General features: G+C 27.3%; 1 protein-coding gene across 1 annotated transcript in view; it reads right to left on the bottom strand.

Annotated features, from left to right (window-relative positions):
- Nucleotides 1–19,721, bottom strand: part of LOC129959335 (gonadotropin-releasing hormone receptor-like) — a 60,024-nt gene that overhangs the window by 19,022 nt on the left and 21,281 nt on the right. The window contains exon 2 of the mRNA XM_056072152.1: nt 128–311. Coding sequence (XP_055928127.1) covers nt 128–311 — 184 coding nt within the window. The remainder of the gene's footprint in view (nt 1–127; nt 312–19,721) is intronic.

Raw genomic sequence — 19,721 nt, 5'->3', positions numbered from 1 at the left:
AAAACTGGTGTACTAAAGATCTGCGACAGCATGTTTTTCATATATTTTTATTATTGAGTACATTTCATGGCAAATCTTTATGAATCGAAAATAAATTCGGAAAAACTCAGTAAAGATTTTTACTTACTAGCAATGGTGAAGAAGGTTTCGGCGTAGGTTCCAATCAAACTCATCAAAGGTACGGCAAACATCACTACGAGAGTGAAAATAGTGTAGACTTGTTCTTGCCTAAGTGATGTGTAGAATCCATAAGTGACGCATTGATAGAATTCTTCGATAAACGGTCCTTTTCTAACACTGAAGATATACCCCTGAAAAAAAACAAGAACAAAATTGTTAACAAATGCCTTTGCTTTAAAATTAAAGTAAAACAAAATAATATGATTGGCCCATATTTCTAGAAAATAAATAAATGGCCCCTGGTATCAGTTTAATTAGTTCAGTTAACTCAAAATTAGTTTAAAGACACTGACATTATTATTGAATTAGATCAGTAAATTTGTAAATAATTCTGTAGATATTTCACAGAGTTGGATGTAGTTTATGACTGTCCTTATCTAGTCGAATGGTGAAGGGAGTTCTACTTATAGGGATAAGTAAACACCCAAAAGTCAAGAATTTGGGCTTCTAAAAATATTCATATGGGATTGCTGAATAACCATTACGGTTACAAAAATTGAAAGTATAGTGCAATATATCTGATTTATGGATAATCAGATCAGAGATTTTCAAATAGACAGTGAAGAGAATCATACATTGCAGTATTTCTGACGATTCTGTGCAATAGTTTTGTGATTTTCACCTGAGAAGTTTTTTTAAATAGTATTCAGCAGTCTGCCCTCTAGCCCAATCTATTTATGTAACTGGCTTCGATCTCCTTCTACTGTACCAATGGTTATAAAGAGGTGGTCTCAAAGATTTGGGTCTGAATAGCCTTAAAAAAGTGGAAAAAGTTGCACTTCACATGAAAATGGCGCAATCATACTTTTATTAAATAACTTCTTAGACTAATATATTTATTTAAATTTCCCTCTGTCCGGTCTAATTAGAAGATTTGTGCATACCCTTGCATCCTGGGGGGGGGGGGCTCAAACTCGTTTCCCAGCAAAGCCTTTGGTGCTTTCTATAGGAAACACTAAGTGCATACTGCTTTATTCTAAAAACGCTGAGGGTTAACGACTTAATTTAAAATTTGACATTGGTCTACTGCTCTGCTGATAATAGGCGCTGATAATAAGTGCCATATAATAGGTGAGCAAGTAGAAACTGGACTCTGAAGTTGGTTGGATTCAAAAACACTTCAACGTATCCATTTCGCCCTCCATTTTATGTATGGCTAAATCTTTACTGTTTTCTTGACATAAGTCTCAATCATTTACAAACTGTTATTTCGTGTTTATCAATTTCATAAGAAAAGAATGTCGATAGCAACATTTATGCCATTGAATTCTATTTTGTTTTCAAATGAAAAAAAAAAAAAAAACTGCTTCTCAGAAAAACTCTTCTAAACTTTAGGTGAGCATTCCGTGAGTCATTTTAATAGTAAAAAGGTGGTTTGCAAGATTTCATGATAGAAATTTTAGTTTTAAAACCGATTTATGTCCAGGTGCCACAAAAAATAACTTGAAATAGCATTTCAAGTTTTTCTGGAGGAAAATCCATGTCAAATTCCAGAGGAACTAGCAGAAAAATTAGAAGTTATTCAAAAAGCAATATCACTTCGATTGTTTATAATGGGAAAGATACAGAAGGAAGTTTATAATGGGAAAGATACAGAAGGAAGTTTATAATGGGAAAGATACAGAAGGAAGTTTATATTGGGAAAGATATAGAAGGAAGTTTATAATGGGAAAGATACAGAAGGAAGTTTATAATGGGAAAGATACAGAAGGAAGTTTATAATGGGAAAGATACAGAAGGAAGTTTATAATGGGAAAGATACAGAAGGAAGTTTATAATGGGAAAGATACAGAAGGAAGTTTATAATGGGAAAGATACAGAAGGAAGTTTATAATGGGAAAGATACAGAAGGAAGTTTATAATGGGAAAGATACAGAAGGAAGTTTATAATGGGAAAGATATAGAAGGAAGTTTATAATGGGAAAGATACAGAAGGAAGTTTATAATGGGAAAGATATAGAAGGAAGTTTATAATTGGAAAAATACAGATTCCTCATAAACTGACAAGAATAAAACAAAACATCTGCGCACAAATTTGTTTCCTCGGCACAAAAGAAATAATTTTTTAATCATTGCGAGTGATGAAAAGTGGATCTTGCATGACAATCCTAAACGCAGAAAAGCATGGGGTGATTCAGGACAGCCATCACTTGCAAAACCGAATATTCGTGCCAAGATAAATTCAAAACTTATTTTTTAAAGAAATTTTAAATATAGAAAAGCATTAATTCAAATCCCGAAATGTATCTTTAAAGGAAGAGGTATCTGTCAAAACTAGAATTTATAAAATCTTTTATAAAACTAAAACAAAAATAAATGAATAAATCTTTGATTTTAAAAATGAAAATTCAGGGAATTGAAAAAGACAGAAATTCCACGAAGAGGATATTTTTAAAATATTTTTTTTTTAATATAAAATAAGAGTCAGCAGTTAGAAGTATAAAATTTAAACTGATTGTTGATTTTGAATTCTTTTCAATTAATTTTTGAATTGAAGATTTAGCTGGCCTAAATTTTCCCAGGAATTTCTGAGAAGCTATACAGAATTTGGGTCTTTTTTTTCATAGAATTAATTCTAAGAAAATAATTCAGCAATCGATATTACAATCAAATTACATACGATATTATATTGCAATCAAAAGTTTTTAAAAAGAATCCAATACTAATTAAAATTTTTCAATTTTATGCTTAGAAATAAAGAATTTTACTGAGATTTAATTTATTTCGTTAAGAATGGGAAAATGCTATTTTATATTAAATATAAGATAACGAGTTTAGGAAAAAAAATATAAGTACAATTTCAAATGTATAAAAAAAATAGAAATACAACTTCAGTAAATCGAAATCTGTGAATCTAATCGAATTTATGTGAAATTTATACTTTTTGTCTCTTCTGAAATTCAAGGAAATTAAATAATTGTTTGATTAACAATTCAACATCAAATATGTTGCATATGCTAGTACTTCTTCAAGGGCCATGCAGTATTAATTTCTCCAATGATATCAGATTTCTGGCTCGTGCCTGACTTATTCCAAATCAAATTCAGCTCTTTGAGCTTTGATATATTGTAAACACCAATCGGTACGGAGCCGTTAAACTATGTATTATTTATTTTTTTAGTTATAATAACTTTTTCCATCTGAAATTGTTATTTCGAGAGAGCTGTATCTCCGGCGAATAATTAATTTTTAGAGCAGATTAATGTTTTTCATGAAAGACAAAAAAACTGACAAGTTTGTTTGTTTTTTTCGTTGTTCTGTGATTCAAAAAAAAAAAAAAATTCAAAACAGTATCAAAAACAATCAAAATATCCAGTTAATAAAAATTTCATTATTCTATTCGAGTCATCTTTCGTCCCTACCATGTTTTTATTGTCAATAATATCTGCTCTTATTACTTTTATTCTTAACGAAATTTTTGATTCTCCTTATTTATAGTTTATAAAATAGTTAGTTTACATTATAGTTTATAAAATTATAGTTTATAAAAATTCTGAATAATCCATTAGTTTTTTCAAAACAAGAATTGCTTTTTTACTGACTAATGGAAATATTCTGCGAATAAAAATACATCCCTTTGATTTTATTTATATCAAATTTGATGTCATGCTGAATTTTTTTTACTCACTCTAGATATAGAATCGAGAAAATTTGAAATTATTAAATACTACTCGCATGTTCGTTTATATTATAGTGATATATCTGACTTTGTTTATAAATAAAAAAATATCTTAGAACTTTCATTACTCGATTGCCAATGGCAGAGATTCAGTTTACATAGAGAACTTAATTAGTAATTTCAGTTTTGGAAATTTCTAAACTTAGTGAATACTTCAAGACATTAGAAGGTGAAAAAAAATTTATATTTTTTTCATTTTTAAGAATATAGAGAATAATGGTTAAGGAAAAAGAATTTATTTTTTTCCAAAATGTAACAAATTTGTTACTCAGTTTTAAACTCTTGATTATGACGCCCAGGACACTTGGCCCTTTTTGCGCTATTGTCTCTAAGCCACTGGACTAAAATTAGAAACTGGAAGACAGAAATTTGAAATCATCAAAATGAATATGATTTTTGATTACTTTTACTTTCTCATAGGCGAAATATACCAAGAGAAAAGCATTGTAATCATCGGAAAATCCGACCTTGAGATTTTGATAAATCTTCAACTTTCCGCCTGTGAAAAACAGAACTCATGAACGCTTTGAGCTAGATAGATGAAACTTGGTACGTGAGTTTCACGCAAAATTTGCAACTTTGCATTACAAAATCATTTAGAAGAGGTTTTATTATACAAGTGTAAGTGAACACAACAATTACAAAACGCAAAGAATTAGACAAAAAAAATTATATAGAATTTGAGCATCTGAAGTGTAGATGCATATCAGATTTCGAATCAAGACTGTCAATTGCTTGATCGTCTGTTCTTCTGTGCATTCAGATACACACGCACACGATTAATTCAAAAACGCAATGTCTTGAACAAATGAAAGTTAGTATATAAACCTGTTACTAAAATTGGAGTTCTGAAGTTCTGAATCAAAATTTAATTTCAATCAATTGAAAAAAAGTCAACCAAACTGTCTATTCAGTTTTTCTTCTATATGCCATGAGGTATATAATTTTTATATTTTGGTATTCATGGCCTTTGGTATTCATTTTTAAGTATTCATGGCCTTGCCTCAATTTCTACAATTTTTATTCGGTGGTGAAGAGGGAAACACTTCATTTTCTTGTGAGTAAGTTTTTGAGTAAGTTTTAAGAAGAATATGTGTAAATTTATAGAAGAATATGAAGTGACTGATGAGTAAGTTTTAGGAAGACTTACTCGTTAAGTTTTAGGAGGGTATGATGAGTAAGAGTTACTTTTAAGAAGACTTAACGAGTAAGTTTTAGGAGGATATGATGAGTAAGGTAACTTTTAGAAGTGAATAATGAGTAAGTTTTAGAAAGAGTAAGTAATGAGTAAGTTTTAAGAAGAATATTCCACTGGGTCCACCTTAAATTAACGCTCACTTAAAAATGAGTGCCTGATTTTTGCACTTCGGTTGCTATTTGAAGGAACAAAAATTTATCAGTTTTTTCTAGCATCTTTTTTCCGATTTAATTATTTATTTGGTTTATTCAACATATGTAGATTACAAAAATGAATTTTATCTTTATGTATCACCTAAGATTTCTGAACAATTTATATTTGTCTCTAAATGATAATTAGTATGAGTGAAATGAATATTTTTCCTCCCAATTTTCGAATGGCTGAGTATAGAACTAAATAATCATAAATGCATTATTTTAAAGCATATTGTATAATACGATCCGAAGAAAAAGCAACAAAACAATGATTTATTCTCCTGTAGCTGATTAATTAAAATAACTTAACTGTCGACTTTATAGAGTTGACAAAGAATAAATCCTAAAAATATTTTCCAAATCAAGTAATGGTATTTCTTCGGGGCTAATTGATTTGCTTCTGTATTTTTTTTTTCTTTGTTAAGATTATATGTTTTTTTTTCTTTTATGACCCATTGCTCGCTGTCAAATGAGTTTAATTATTTAGAAAATTTTTACGATACTTTATTAATTCCATCTTTCAATGTTAAAGATGAATTTTCTGTGGAATAATTTCTTATCACGGATATCATAGATTCTCTTAATTAAGCCTAATAAAAACTAATTGCATTATCTCATCTGATATTTGCTTATTTGCATCATACTTTTCAAGGAACAAAGGAGCTCTGAATCTGAGATTAAAGGAAAAATGTCTGATAGATCTTCTAAAGTAATTATATTATTACATGCTTTAAATGGTATCCTGAATCTTCTCTTCTGATGTAATTAAGTAAACTTGAAGCTCTGAAACTATCATCGTGAATATTTATCAACGGATTAAAAATATGTTTCACTTTTGCTCACTTGAAATATTTTCTCTTGGGTGGTTTCATATTGACAGAATATAATTTTCCATCCACAATAAACAACTCGGGTTAAGTAACCGAATGGACAACTTGGAACTCTTTTTCATTTGAATGTATATTATTCTTATTTATAAATTGCCTAGTGTATAATGGAATTTTTATAAAGAGTATCAAGACGAACAGAAAATGTATGACAGCATTTTTTATTGTTTTTTGTTAGGTCGGCCATCCGAAACATGGTTTCGAACCAAGGACTCCTAGATCACGGGGAAGACGCGCTACCCTTGTGCCAGGACGCCGGCTTTCAGATATATAAATACCATGAAAGTGCAAGTTAATAATTTACAATTTAAATTAGTTCTCAGAGTACAAATTATTAGAAATTATTGTGCATTCTTAATTTTCTTTAAATTTTCTTGACTTTCTACTTTCTCTAAGAAACGATGCTTATATATATATATATATATATATATATATATATATATATATATATATATATATATATATATATAATTAAAATTCTAATTAATTTCCAAAGTTTAGTCTTAAATTAGCCCATATTAACTTTATTCTAAAATATTCTCTTATTTCCTGATCCCATTCCACTTTTCCATTTTAATTAATGCAACAAAAGGTCTCTGAAAATGCTATAGACAGCGGTTCCCACGCTCCGAGTGAAGGATAAAATATTGCTAGTTTAAACAAATTCTTCTAAAAGATCCCTATGATTCCCTTATATATATATTCGAACTTGTTTTGCTTCATATTTGTAAAGAGGGAATTTTGGCTAGCTCCCTGATTCGATTAAAACAAAAAGAGCTAGATGAATAAAATTTGGTGCAGAGTTTTAGTATCTAAATTACAGATTCTTTTCGAATTTTGATTCAAATCTGTCAAAGGTTCAACAATCTGTCGGTCTGTACTTTCGCATGCATGTAAACAGAATAACTCATCAAAACAATGACTCAAAACAGTGAAATCTCATACATTATCTTGTGATTACCACTGAGGTTCCATGTCAAATTATGGTGTTCGATAAAAATGTTACATTCTTGTCAAAGATCGATATTTCATGATTATCATTCACCACTACCCTGCAGATATTTGCGGACTTACCCAAGAACCACAATTTTATGCGGAGTAAAGGGCATAAAAAATGTAATGGAGAATATGTGAGAAAGTGTTTGCGAAAACACTTTAACTCGTCTAATCTATTATATCTTTTATCAATATTGTTTTGCTGATGCACAAATAGTAGCATTTCAAACATCATTTAAATAATCTCCGAGAAAAAATGCTATTTTCGAAATTCATTCCTTTCACAAAAACACTTTTACGGTAGAGCAGAGGATACAATTTGCTTTAAATGTTTCCGTCACAAATGCGTTTTTTTACAATGTTTTGTGTAGTCTCCATTTATATTTGAATATATTTTCGTTTTGATTTAATGCAGGAAGCAGAGGCAAAAATTTTCTACGGATAAAAATCCTTTTTTATGTACTGAGAATTGAATTATTTTACAATTTTTTTTATTAATTTTAATTTTAAAGCTCTCATGGTATTTCAGTATTTTACTCATGTGAAATTATGAGTTATCAATCATTCCCTTAAATTATTATTCAATTTTAGGAATCATTTATTGAAAGCAATGGAGGATAAAAACATTCAAAAACAATTTCGTATTGTGTTTCTAAGTGCATAAAAATAAAGAAGGACAAATTAAAGAAGTTGCTCATTCTAGTTTAGTTAATAATGTAAATATGCACAACTAAGCTCCTTGCAAGACAAAAGGCGTAAACTGTATAAAATGAAATAATTTTATACAGCATTTAATTTATTTTTCATCCTATATTGTATGAAAAGATCTTTGAGTTATATTTATGTGTATTTAATATCTGTACATCTAATAAAAGAGTTTTCGTAACAATTATTTTAAAATTTCTGACTTTTTAACTAAATTGTAAAAATAAATTCATTCATTTGAGGCAATTTTAGGCATTTTTACAAACATCTCTTCTTTTCTCTTTTGTGAATTATTAAATTTCCGTTATTAATTTTTGAATTTAAAAATAACCATTTAGGTTTTGATTTAAAAATTAAACTTTCCCACTCCACCTTCAGTGACTTTTTCCATTCAAGATTTAAATTACAAAGTTTTTGATATTTAACGATACAAACAAGTCTGTCGTAACAGTTAATATAAAAATTCATAGCTTTAATACAAATACTGGACCTATTTTAGACTCTTAAATTTATTGAAATAAAAAAAAAATCAGAATCGTATGTGATGTCTCATGAAGAGGTTATAAATAAGTAGTTCATCAAGGAGTAAAAAAAATCCAAATTTATAATTTTCGAATATTTTTTTCTTTAAAGAAGTGTAGCCGACGTTAAACGAAAAACATGCGCGTAAAATATAATAATAATAATAAAAACAGATTTTTTTTTCGAAAATAAAATGACGCATTATTATTTTGACGCATTATCTCAAATTCATCGGAAAAAAAATCTTTAAATTAAAATTCAGTGATTCATTAAGAGGTAAAATAAATGAGTGCAGTGCAGAGTTGAAAAATTAAATTTACATTATTCAAATATCGTTTCTTTAGAATAATAAAACCACTTTTTTTGAAAACGAAAGACATATCTGATTCTTGCGCAGATTGATCGCCTTTCAAAAATACACTCTGCTTCCGACGATGCAAACACCTGTTGTTGTTTTTCCGTAACATAAATATTTTGCTACCTGAAGAGCAAATGCTAAATTTCATTTGAGGCGGAGCAGATGATCTCTCATTTCCTTCCACAAGAAAGAACTTGGAGGAGCGAAAATGAAGTCGGAGGAGGAAGTCCACACCAAAGCTAATGAACAGCGCAATCGGGTGGGTATTTCGCATCCATAATGGTCGCATCATTCGGAGGGAGGGAGCGCGGTGCCAGTCGGAATGACACATCTTTCACCTCTATTCATTCGGAAGAAATGAACTAGTGTGAGGCCAATTGTGCGATGCGAAGTAAGTGGCAGCCTTTTGTGCAACCGTTTCCGTCCAATTGCTTAGAGGATATTAATGGAAAGAGATCCACGAAATTCAAACAGTTTATTCTAAATATCTTTATCGAAGTATAAAAAAACATTAGCACAAAACGCCGATGGAATATTTTATTCCATCTGGAGGAAAAAAGGCTTTTATTGTTTTCCATATCAATATTTTGGATAAATGACATTACTAGCTTATAATACTCCCACGCTTGTTATAAAAGATCGCGCAGAATGTATTTGGAAGCTATTTTCAATTGTAAGCTGTGTGCGAACCATCGTTTCCATCAAATATGGGCTTAATGCAGAGTACTGTAAATTTAAGGATCATTCTCAAGAAAATAGAGCAATTGTAAAATTTGCAAAGTCATAGTTAAATATACCTTAAATAAATGCTCATATAATATTTTAAATAAAAATTATAAAATATTTGTTAAAATTACAACTTAAAATTATTTTGTTAAAAATGAAATCATTTATACCAGAGGGAGTGATTCTATTTTCATTCACAGAAAAGCGAGAGTAACGCATAATCCGTCAAAAGCAAATGCTTCTTTACAACAATTTTATTTTGCAGAGTTTATATTTTTTTGTAAATAATAAACCATTCAAATTAATTGATGATTCAAATACGTATATTCAAATTATTGAATTATATAAACTATATTTAAAATCACTGATATGTTGACATATAAATTAGGAAAATGGTCTCTTAAAAATATATGATATTCTCCATATAAATTTTAACGATACATGTTGGTATAGATCTTGTAAATTTATGCCCTATTTACTTGGGAACACAATTTGAATATTTATAATTTTATATTTTCAGAGGTCATATGAAATTTCGCACGTTTTAAATAACTTTAAGTAAAGGGAAATTATACAACTAATTTAAAAAATAGAATTGGAGCAAATGTTTTTTAGTTTACAGAAAATGTCTTTTAAAAATACAAATACAAAAGGAGAAACATTCCGAGATTATATATATTACACATATATACAAAATACTTAACATTTCTAGGATATTTATTTATTTATTTTAATAAAAAAAGATAGGCGATTAAAGAGAAGTCATTACCAAAAGTTTGGATGCTTCATTTTTCAGAAAATCTCAAAACAAAATAAGAAATAAATTTCCCATAAAAACAGAACAAATCAGTGGAAATTATGGTTTAATATTTCAAAAGGTTCTATATAAGAGTGATGAAAGATTGAAAACAAATAATTATGAAAACTTCCTAGACTATAACTTTTAAAAAGGGGTTTAATATTTCGATGTCATATCTGTTTTCAAATAAAGAAGAATAGAAATTTAGAAGAAATCATTAAAAGACGTTGTTTTCCACTTCTCTACATTAATTAAATGTTTTTGAAGAAGAGTTAGAGGTTTTCAGGAAATGCTTTTTTTTTTTCAGTTAAACTGAAAATCAATAAAGTTTCAGTTAAATCAGTAAATTTCAGTTAAACTGAAATCAATCATTTAAAATATCAGCAGTATATCTACAACCGTTGACCTCGCATATAAAAAGTCGAATGTGTGTGTCTGTGTTCATTAAAGATGGTCTTAAAGATTTTTAAGATGATAATAATCAAATTCTATGTAACAATATTACGACATTGCGTATCAAAAAGATACATTCATGATTTTTATGAATTTAAATTATGATGATCAATCATTCAAATAAAAGCGGGCAAAAATTTCGGAAACGGTTTGTGATTTCGGTGTACCAATGGTAAATCAATGAGCCGAATGATTATCAAAAGCGTACAGATGTACCTGTAAAGTAATTAGTTGGTACAGATTCGTTAATTATCTTTTAATTTACATTAATAGTTTGGTACAAAAAGTTATATAACAGAGTTCCTATATATTTTATTATTTCTTGCTGAATACTTCAAAAAAAATGTAATAAGCAATAATAAAAGTTTAATTGTATGTTCTGGCTTTGAAATCTAATGAATTATTTTTTCCATCAATATCGCAAATCAATAAAGCATACTTTTTAATTCTAACCAAGTTGAAATTAATAGAAATTATTATTGAAAATAGGCCATGTTAATAATTTGCCTGTATTGTATTTATTTTTAGAGAAGAAATTTCTAGGTTATTAGTACATAATAAATACCGTTAACAATAACTGATTTCTGAAAGCGGCAAATATTTATATTAACAAGGAACGGGTTGATATTTCGCTACTGCATTGAAACTTTCATTTGAAAAATATAATTGATAAATTCTGAATCTTAATTTACTTGAAGCGAACAAGCCAAATGCGTATTTTTTTAACTCTTTACAGTTATCTCTACAATTCTATCCCAAAAATGTATACAAATTTCCAAAACTTTTACATATATATTTCGTAATACACATCTGGGTTTCTAACTTATATTAATTGCAAATATATAGAATTTTATAATAGTTTTTCTAATATTTTTTATAATTAATATAGAATTTTGTCAGGAATTGGGCATTTCATAATTCTAATAAACTGATGCAATAATTTTTCATTTTCTCTAATTCAATTTTTAACATTAAAATATTGGTTTTCCGTATAATAATTTTCTATCAATTAACATTACTACAGATACTCGATGGTGGATAATTTTTTTGACAAAAAGAATGCCCTGTGAACTTATCCAGAGTTTCCTATATAATTTAAATTGTCCGTTCATGGACTATTTAGGCTTTTTTTGACAATGCCGAGACTCATTATATTTATCTAAAGTTAATAAATAAATAATGTTTCACAGATTCAAGACATGCTTGAAAGCTAATAAAGTATTTACAATAGGGCGGAATATCACCGCTTTACTACCACATTGTGAGGGTCTTTATTATAAAAATAAGGTTGGCAGATTTAAAAACACAAATATCATTTAGTTTTAGCCACATTCACCAGATCTTGCGCCAATGGATTTCTTTTTACGGATATTTATGAAACAGAGTGTTTATAGAAACATTTTATTATTAATTATGCATCAAGACTTACAAAAATAAAATCTTTTGAATGAAAATGCTAACAAATTGTAGACATGCATAGCATCATTTTCAATGTCGTATTTAGGTTTTATTAGCAGCCATTATATAATAAAGGTCAATAATTTAATGACTTATGATAAATTTCAAAATTCGAAAATTTTATAAATAAATTGAAGTACCAAATCAATGCTTGATACAATGGTTGTTCAAACTGTGTGTCTATTTTAGGAACACCTTATAAAATAAATATCATCTAATAATTGAGACGCATTCTTTTGTGAAAGGAAAGTAAGCGAGACGAACTTAGGAAGCCCATAATGGTGAAAGAGAAGGATAGAAAGCTAGATAAAAACAAATAGGTCTGGTGAATACATGGAGGACAAAAGTGAGAAAGCATACTGAAAGAAGTACTAAGCTCATATATAAAGAAAAAAAGAAGTCCGAAGAAATGGAGAAAGTGCAAGGAAGAAAAAAGAAATGAAGACTTCAGAAAGAAAGGTTAAATTGTGAGAGGAATTATGGAGAAAAAGAAAATAAATTGCTCTAGAAATTAATAGAAAGCGATAAAAAGAGATGGACAAAACTATATAGTTAGGTTAGTTGTTCAGGAGAAAAAAAAAACTAGAATAAATTTTGCTAAAAAATGTTTTGAATGTATCTTGCTATCAGTTTAAATCTAAGGATTTGGAAAAAAATTCTTTCCTGATACATAAAAGAAATTTTCGAGGAAAAAATGGCGATGTTAATGCTTCTCCAAAATTTCACAGGTTTTCAATGACGCATTAAAAACTCCAGATGTAAAACAGTTGAAATATTTTTCAGCATTCCATAAATGCCGTTTTGAATTCCATTGGTTGTACTGGAAATCCTAAACAAAGTAGCTACAAACTTACTACAAAACAACGGATCTAGAACTCTAAAAGGTTTCCTTTTTTAGGAACAAAAAACATTGCAGAACACATAAACATAAAGGAACGAAACAAAAATCATCATATTTTACGTTTTTAACTGAATATCTAAAACTTCAAAGAAACATTGTTACTCCTTTAACAGAAAATGGTAGATGAAATTTTCTATTATTTCAATCCATTCATGTAATTTTTACCATTTGTTTGGCGCAGTATAGCCATATTTGGCTCTTGCGCCACTAAATCTCAAAATACCTACCTACCATTCATGTAATTGCTTGTTATGCTTGGTACTAGTAAAAATAAGGATATCAAGAAATGAGATAAGGATATCAAGAAATGAGATAAGGATATTAAGAAATGAGATAAGGATATCAAGAAATGTAATAAATTTTTAATTTTTTCTTTTGTATTAATATTAACAGTTCAGTCTTTTGTCTAGGGATTTACCTGGCTTAAGGCAAACACTACGAAATAATTTTTTTTTATCAGAACGTGCATTTTGTGATTTATCTAAACTAAAAATGTTAACAATCGCATCTGTTGCTCATTTTAAGATTCAACTGCATCTTAAGTGAATGCAGAGAATAAGACATGCTATGAAGTTTCATTTTCAAAAGAGAAGTTACATGTTAAAGAGAATTTTTTTTTACCAGAAGGAGTATCTCGTGATTTATCTAAACTAAAAATGTTAACAATCACATCTGTTGCTCATTTTAAGATTCAACTGCATCTTAAGTAAATGCAGAGAATAAGACATGTTATGAAGTTTCATTTTCAAAAGGGAAGTAAAAGTATCTATGTATATTGGTTAATCATTCTGCAATACCGGTTAAGGAATGAATGTAAAACCTTATAAATCTAAGAATTTCCATCGCTTTTAGATATTTCTTATCTCTAATCTTACTCAAAAGAAATGAATGCAAACACTTTTACTTGAAATTTCTGTATATATATTTTTTCCGTCGGTAATAATCCATATTGGAAAAAATCTATCTAATTTTTGATTCTGTGCCTTGTTTATTAACGGATTTGAAATTGAAGACTTGTGCTCCGAAATATTAAAAGATTAGGTTAATATGATTAGTTAACCTGAGTTATATCAGGTTAACAAATGAGTGGAAGAAAGCATAAGTAAAGTTATGCTGAATTAGACGAAATATAAAATTTCAAATCATTCATCATTAAAAATTTAATCAGATGCTCCTAAAAAATTGGCCACTTGTAAAAAGCAAAATAAAAAAGTGCAGATAATAAAATTAAACATTTTTAGTGCTAGTATTTTATTTATATGGAGTTTCAAAAAATCAGTTATTATATAATACTGCCGACAGACTTCTGTAACATTCCCGCTAGTGTGGTGTGGAAGTTTGGAGAGGGGGTAGTGCCAGCTCAGGTGTCATCCTCGTCATTTGACCGCGGTTCAAAATTACGAGATTCATACCAAAATATCTCTAGTGTTGCTTTAAAACGGGAAGCTGATATAACTGAATTGAACTGAAAATTTTGCAATGCTGGACGGAGTTAAAAATATGCCTGATCTTTAGGACTGCGCCATTATTGGATACGGAATCCCAATTTCTGTTTTGATGTTTAGCAATTAAAAAAGTATTTTTTTATGTTGACTGATTTATCTATGTACGAATAAAGTTAAGTATAAATAAAAATTAGTTATGAAATCGTAAACTTCATATTCTATTTACATATTTTACATTACATATTTAAAACTGGATTGTAGCAAAGATTAATGAACAAATATTTGTACTTTTTATTATTTTATTATATTTTTTTTCTGTTAGTGGTCATTATTCGTTCCAATCCGATTTTAGTAATTACTTCTGATTTGAATGTTCATGAAATGTATGGATAAAAAAGAACCCATTGCAAGGAAGTAAAATTTTTACTGTTACTATATTTACATCTAAAGTTTATTAAAATAATTAATTTTTATTATTTCTTAAACCCTGCCAATTTTCAAAAGATTCTCTTTTGCGACGTTCATTAATTAATCTGTGATAATCATTCCAAGATATTGTTAACAGAATAGCCCATTTAGGCAGGCACCTCTTCTAGTTTTTTAAAAAATATCACGTAAATTGCAAGGCCAAAAAGAAGACGAGGCTAGACAACATTTCATAAACATCAAAAGTACTTTTTCAGAATATCAAAAAAATACAAAAATTCAATACAATTCAATAAATAAGTTTCAATATTCTGAAAAAAACTTTATTCATTTAGCGGTTTTTACAATCAATAAATAAATTTTAATGTTATTAAAAGTAGTCTTTATCAAATAGTTGCGTATTAAACAAATCACGTATCACTGCTTACTTGTAATGACGAACAATTATGTTGCATTAGTATTGATTCTCTCAACAAAATATTACATATTTTATTTCCTCTGGAAGACCAATTAAACTTCAGGCGAAGTGCTTATTTCAAGAATCCTACTCCGAAATTCTCCAAAGAATGGATTTAATACCTATTTTGTGATCAAACAATGGAAAACTTATTTATTCTGAGGAAGTTAAGAGCCCTTCCAGGAAGAAGGAGGTTAGAGGTATTCTGATTGTTTAGTAAATTCGCAGTTCTCTTTTAGGATTGTCAAAGTTCTTGGGAAAGAGGAATCCTGAGAAATCTATATTTAAGTTCCCGGATAATTTCATCGAATAGACTAATTAGATATTTCTAACCAGGAATCTACCAATTATGATGGAAAAATCGGAATAATAGTTTTACACAAATCGTCGATGATTTTTTGATTACTTTGGATTCATTTGATAATGGTATAGTTACTTCCTTAAAAATTAGAAATTGATTGCAAATTTATTTCAAGCATACTTTCAGTGGAAAGTCCAAAATTTATTAGATTTAAATTTCTTTAAATTTCTTTGTATTTTTATATAAATTTTTAGATAATTTTAAAAAGCTTCCATGTGTTTCAACTGTTATTTTGGAATATGTCGAGTAAGCACAACAAAATAAAATAAAAGTAATTCAATGAAAATGGAAATAACTTTCTTCATTTTACACTTCGTATTAAATATATTGTTTTAATTTTTTCAAATGAATCACTTTTAATCATCGAATAAATCTCAAAAAGTATCTAACGTAATTTGCAAATTTAATTCAAGCATAGTTTCTTTGGATAGCCCAAAATGTATCAGGTTTAAATTTTTTTACTGTTCTTTGTATTTTCATAAAAGTTTTTAGAAAATTTTTAAAACCCTCCATATATTTCCACAGTTATTTTGGATTGCAAGCACACACAACAAGATATAATAAAAGTGATTCAATAAAAATGGAACTAACTTTCTTCATTTTATATTTCTTATTAAATACATTTTTTAAATCTTTCAAATGAAGCACTTTTAATCTTCAATTAAATTCCAAAATTATCTAATGTGATTCATCCATTATATACTCTAAACATCATAATATGCACAAAATGCCGCGCATATAAAATGTTGCAATAAATGTAAGAAAGAAATAATAAGTGAATCAGCAGTTTATAGAAGGAAATTAATTCCCAAAAACATTTTCTAGGCGGGGAAGGGGAATTAAAAGGACTCTGTGGTTTTCGTATTCATTATTTTTTCTTAATTAGACTTTAACTCCAGATTCTTTACTCTGGGGGAAACTATGAAACCAGTATCAATTAACGAAATAGTTAACATAAAAAGAAAAAAATGAAACCGGTCTGAAGACTTGATTAAGGGAACCTCCAATCAGAATTCAGACAAAAGACTTTATCTGTAAGAAGCCTGACTCATCCCAAAACTGACCTCTTATGACCGAAGAACCTTTGAATTGGGTGTGTGTGTGTGGAATAAAAAGAATTTTTTGGCATAAAATTCAAAATTCAAATTTTCTCAATATATATATATATATATACATATATATATATAAAACTTGAATAAAAGCTTTCGAATCTAGAATGAAAAACATAATACTCGTTTAAGGATTTATACTAATACCTCGAAATGAGCACAATTTATTTTTGGGTTTGTTTTTTAATAACTAAATGTTTCATTAATATTATTTCTTTTTGTATTAAGTTTATTTCGGATTGTTTGTGGGACACATTTTCCATCAGTGGCTTATTTTAAGATTTCCGTTTGTTTTATTTTTTTAGCTACAATTGAGCATCTTATATGTATAACAATAGCCAATTATCTAACAAGTATAGTAATATACATGTATGAATATGAAAAATAATAAACATAGCAAAATAAAGGTCAGGTTGATAGATTCGTCGCATACTTTAAGCACAATTTAGGAACGAACATGCAAAGTTTAAATGCATTTCTGCTATGTCTATTTAAAAAAAAAATATTTGAACTCTTCTTATTTCTTGAGATGAATTAATGTTAACATCAAGCAAAATATCTCATTACTTTTTGTAACGTATGCCCTTTAAATGTATAAAAGTAGCATTTGTGGAAGGAACCGTCTCTTTATTTATTTTAAATCATCTTTACATTTTGAAAAAGCAAAATTCATCTTTTATCACTCAGTGGATTCTATATATTGAGTAATGAAATTTTCGATAATTTTCTGCAAAGTAACTGGGAACATACAATGGAAAAAGTTCTAATGGTTTTCTCAGTATACTATATAAATGTAAGAAATATGTCATTCTTATATGTCATTAAGAAATATGTCATTCAATCTTTCCTTTACTTTTTATATTTTATAAGTATATTATAAGTTTATAAGTTATATTATAAATATTATAAGTTTATATATATATATATATATATATATATATATATATATATAAATTTTATATTAATAGAAATATTTAATAAATAGAATTTTAAATTAATATGTATATTCTTTCGATATATATATATATATATATATTTATTAATATAAAAATTTATATATATATATATATATATATATATATATATATATATTAATTTTATATTCTGTTTATTAAATATTTCTATTGATATAAAAATAATATCAACAGAAAAAAATATAAATTAATATTAATATAAATGATACTTTTAAAAGTTGATTTGATAATCTTAGATTTGATTTTTTAGCTATTTTTGAAAAGATGCGCACCGAAACATATAATCCAAATTATTTGCTAAAAAATTAATCCAACATTTTCATTTTGAAAAGAGAATTAAGAAAAAACCAAATTTTAATATTAATTGAAAAAATATACATATTAATATTTAAATTCTATTTATTAAATATTTCTATTAATATAAAAAATTAATTTTATAAAAAAAATTAAAATGAATATTAATATAAATAATATTTTTACAAGTTGATTTAATAATTTTACTGTGGACCTTTTAGCTAGTTTTTGATAGATAAGCACTAAAACATATAAGCCAAATTATTTGTTAAAAAATGAATCCAATATTTTCGTTTTGAAAAGAGAATTAAAAAAAAACAATTTCATACTGATCGAAAAAATATACATATTAATTTAAAATTCTATTTATTAAATATTTCTATTCATATAAAATTTATATATATATATATATATATATATATATATAATTATTTATTAAAAATAAATTCAATATTTAATTCATTTTGAAAAGAGTATTAAAAAAAACAAAAAATAATTAATTTTAATTAAAACTCTTAATATTCGTTCCATCATCAAAAAATTAAATTTCGATATTCATTGATTGAAATTTTTAAAGTTAATGTCGATATGAAAAAACCAGATTGTTAAAACTCAATAATTTTTCATTTTATCCTATCTTTTTATTGCATACTATTCAGATTTTTAGAAAAGCTAATAAAACATTTTGAAAAAATAATAAATGAAAATATTTCATCAGAATCAGTTTTTAGAGTAGTTGAAGAATGTTATCTGAACGATTTCAGGAAGATTTCCTCTTCTGTAAAATACAGTTTTCTACGTAAAGTTTTAATCAAACAAAAATGATAAACAATTCAGAAAATTTTTAGAATAACATTTCAATTTAAATTTCATTGTTAAATTGGATTTTTACTTTAAAGAATAATAAATTAAAAACAAAGATTCAGAAAATTAAATTCCAATTCTTTTTTTAAAAAAATAACGCTGTATCAAATTCAAAAACCAGTATTCGATTTAACTATAGATTTATTATTTTACTTAATTCTTTCGTATTTTTATTTATTCTTGAAAGTTAAATTCACCTGCACTGATTTATTCATCTACTGATCACTAGATTCATCATTGATTTATTCATCTGTACTGAATTTAGTGATAAAAACATTATTTTGGTTCAGAATTCGAGAATTTCCCAGCATTTTCTACGCTATCATTTTCAGCCGCCAATTTCTTTTTATATGTTCTGTAAAAAACAATTTTTTGGAATTCCAGCGGTTTTTTAATTTCAGAATGTCCCAATCCCCAAAGTAAATCGGCTGATCGCATTTTAATCAGATTATAATTAATGTAAAAGAAAAATTTTATGCAAATACCAAACTGTTATTATAAAGTTTTATACGAAAGTATGTTATTCTTTATTTTCTTTGTAAATTTAACTTATTTTTCGCTAAACTGATCCGTATGTTGAATTTTGAAGATCTCTTTCAAGAGAACGAATGTACTTATAATTCTACTATTTATCTTGGGAATATCTGAGCGAAAATGGCTGCAATTTACCACTACGTTTTTATAAGTAATTTATAATAAGCTTTAATACACGTTTTCAAAACAAGCTTTAATTTA

The sequence above is a fragment of the Argiope bruennichi genome, chromosome X1 (assembly GCF_947563725.1).
Source record: "Argiope bruennichi chromosome X1, qqArgBrue1.1, whole genome shotgun sequence".
Lineage (NCBI taxonomy): Eukaryota > Metazoa > Arthropoda > Arachnida > Araneae > Araneidae > Argiope > Argiope bruennichi.
Note: the sequence above shows the minus strand (reverse complement) of the source record. Positions and strands in the feature narration are given on the sequence as shown.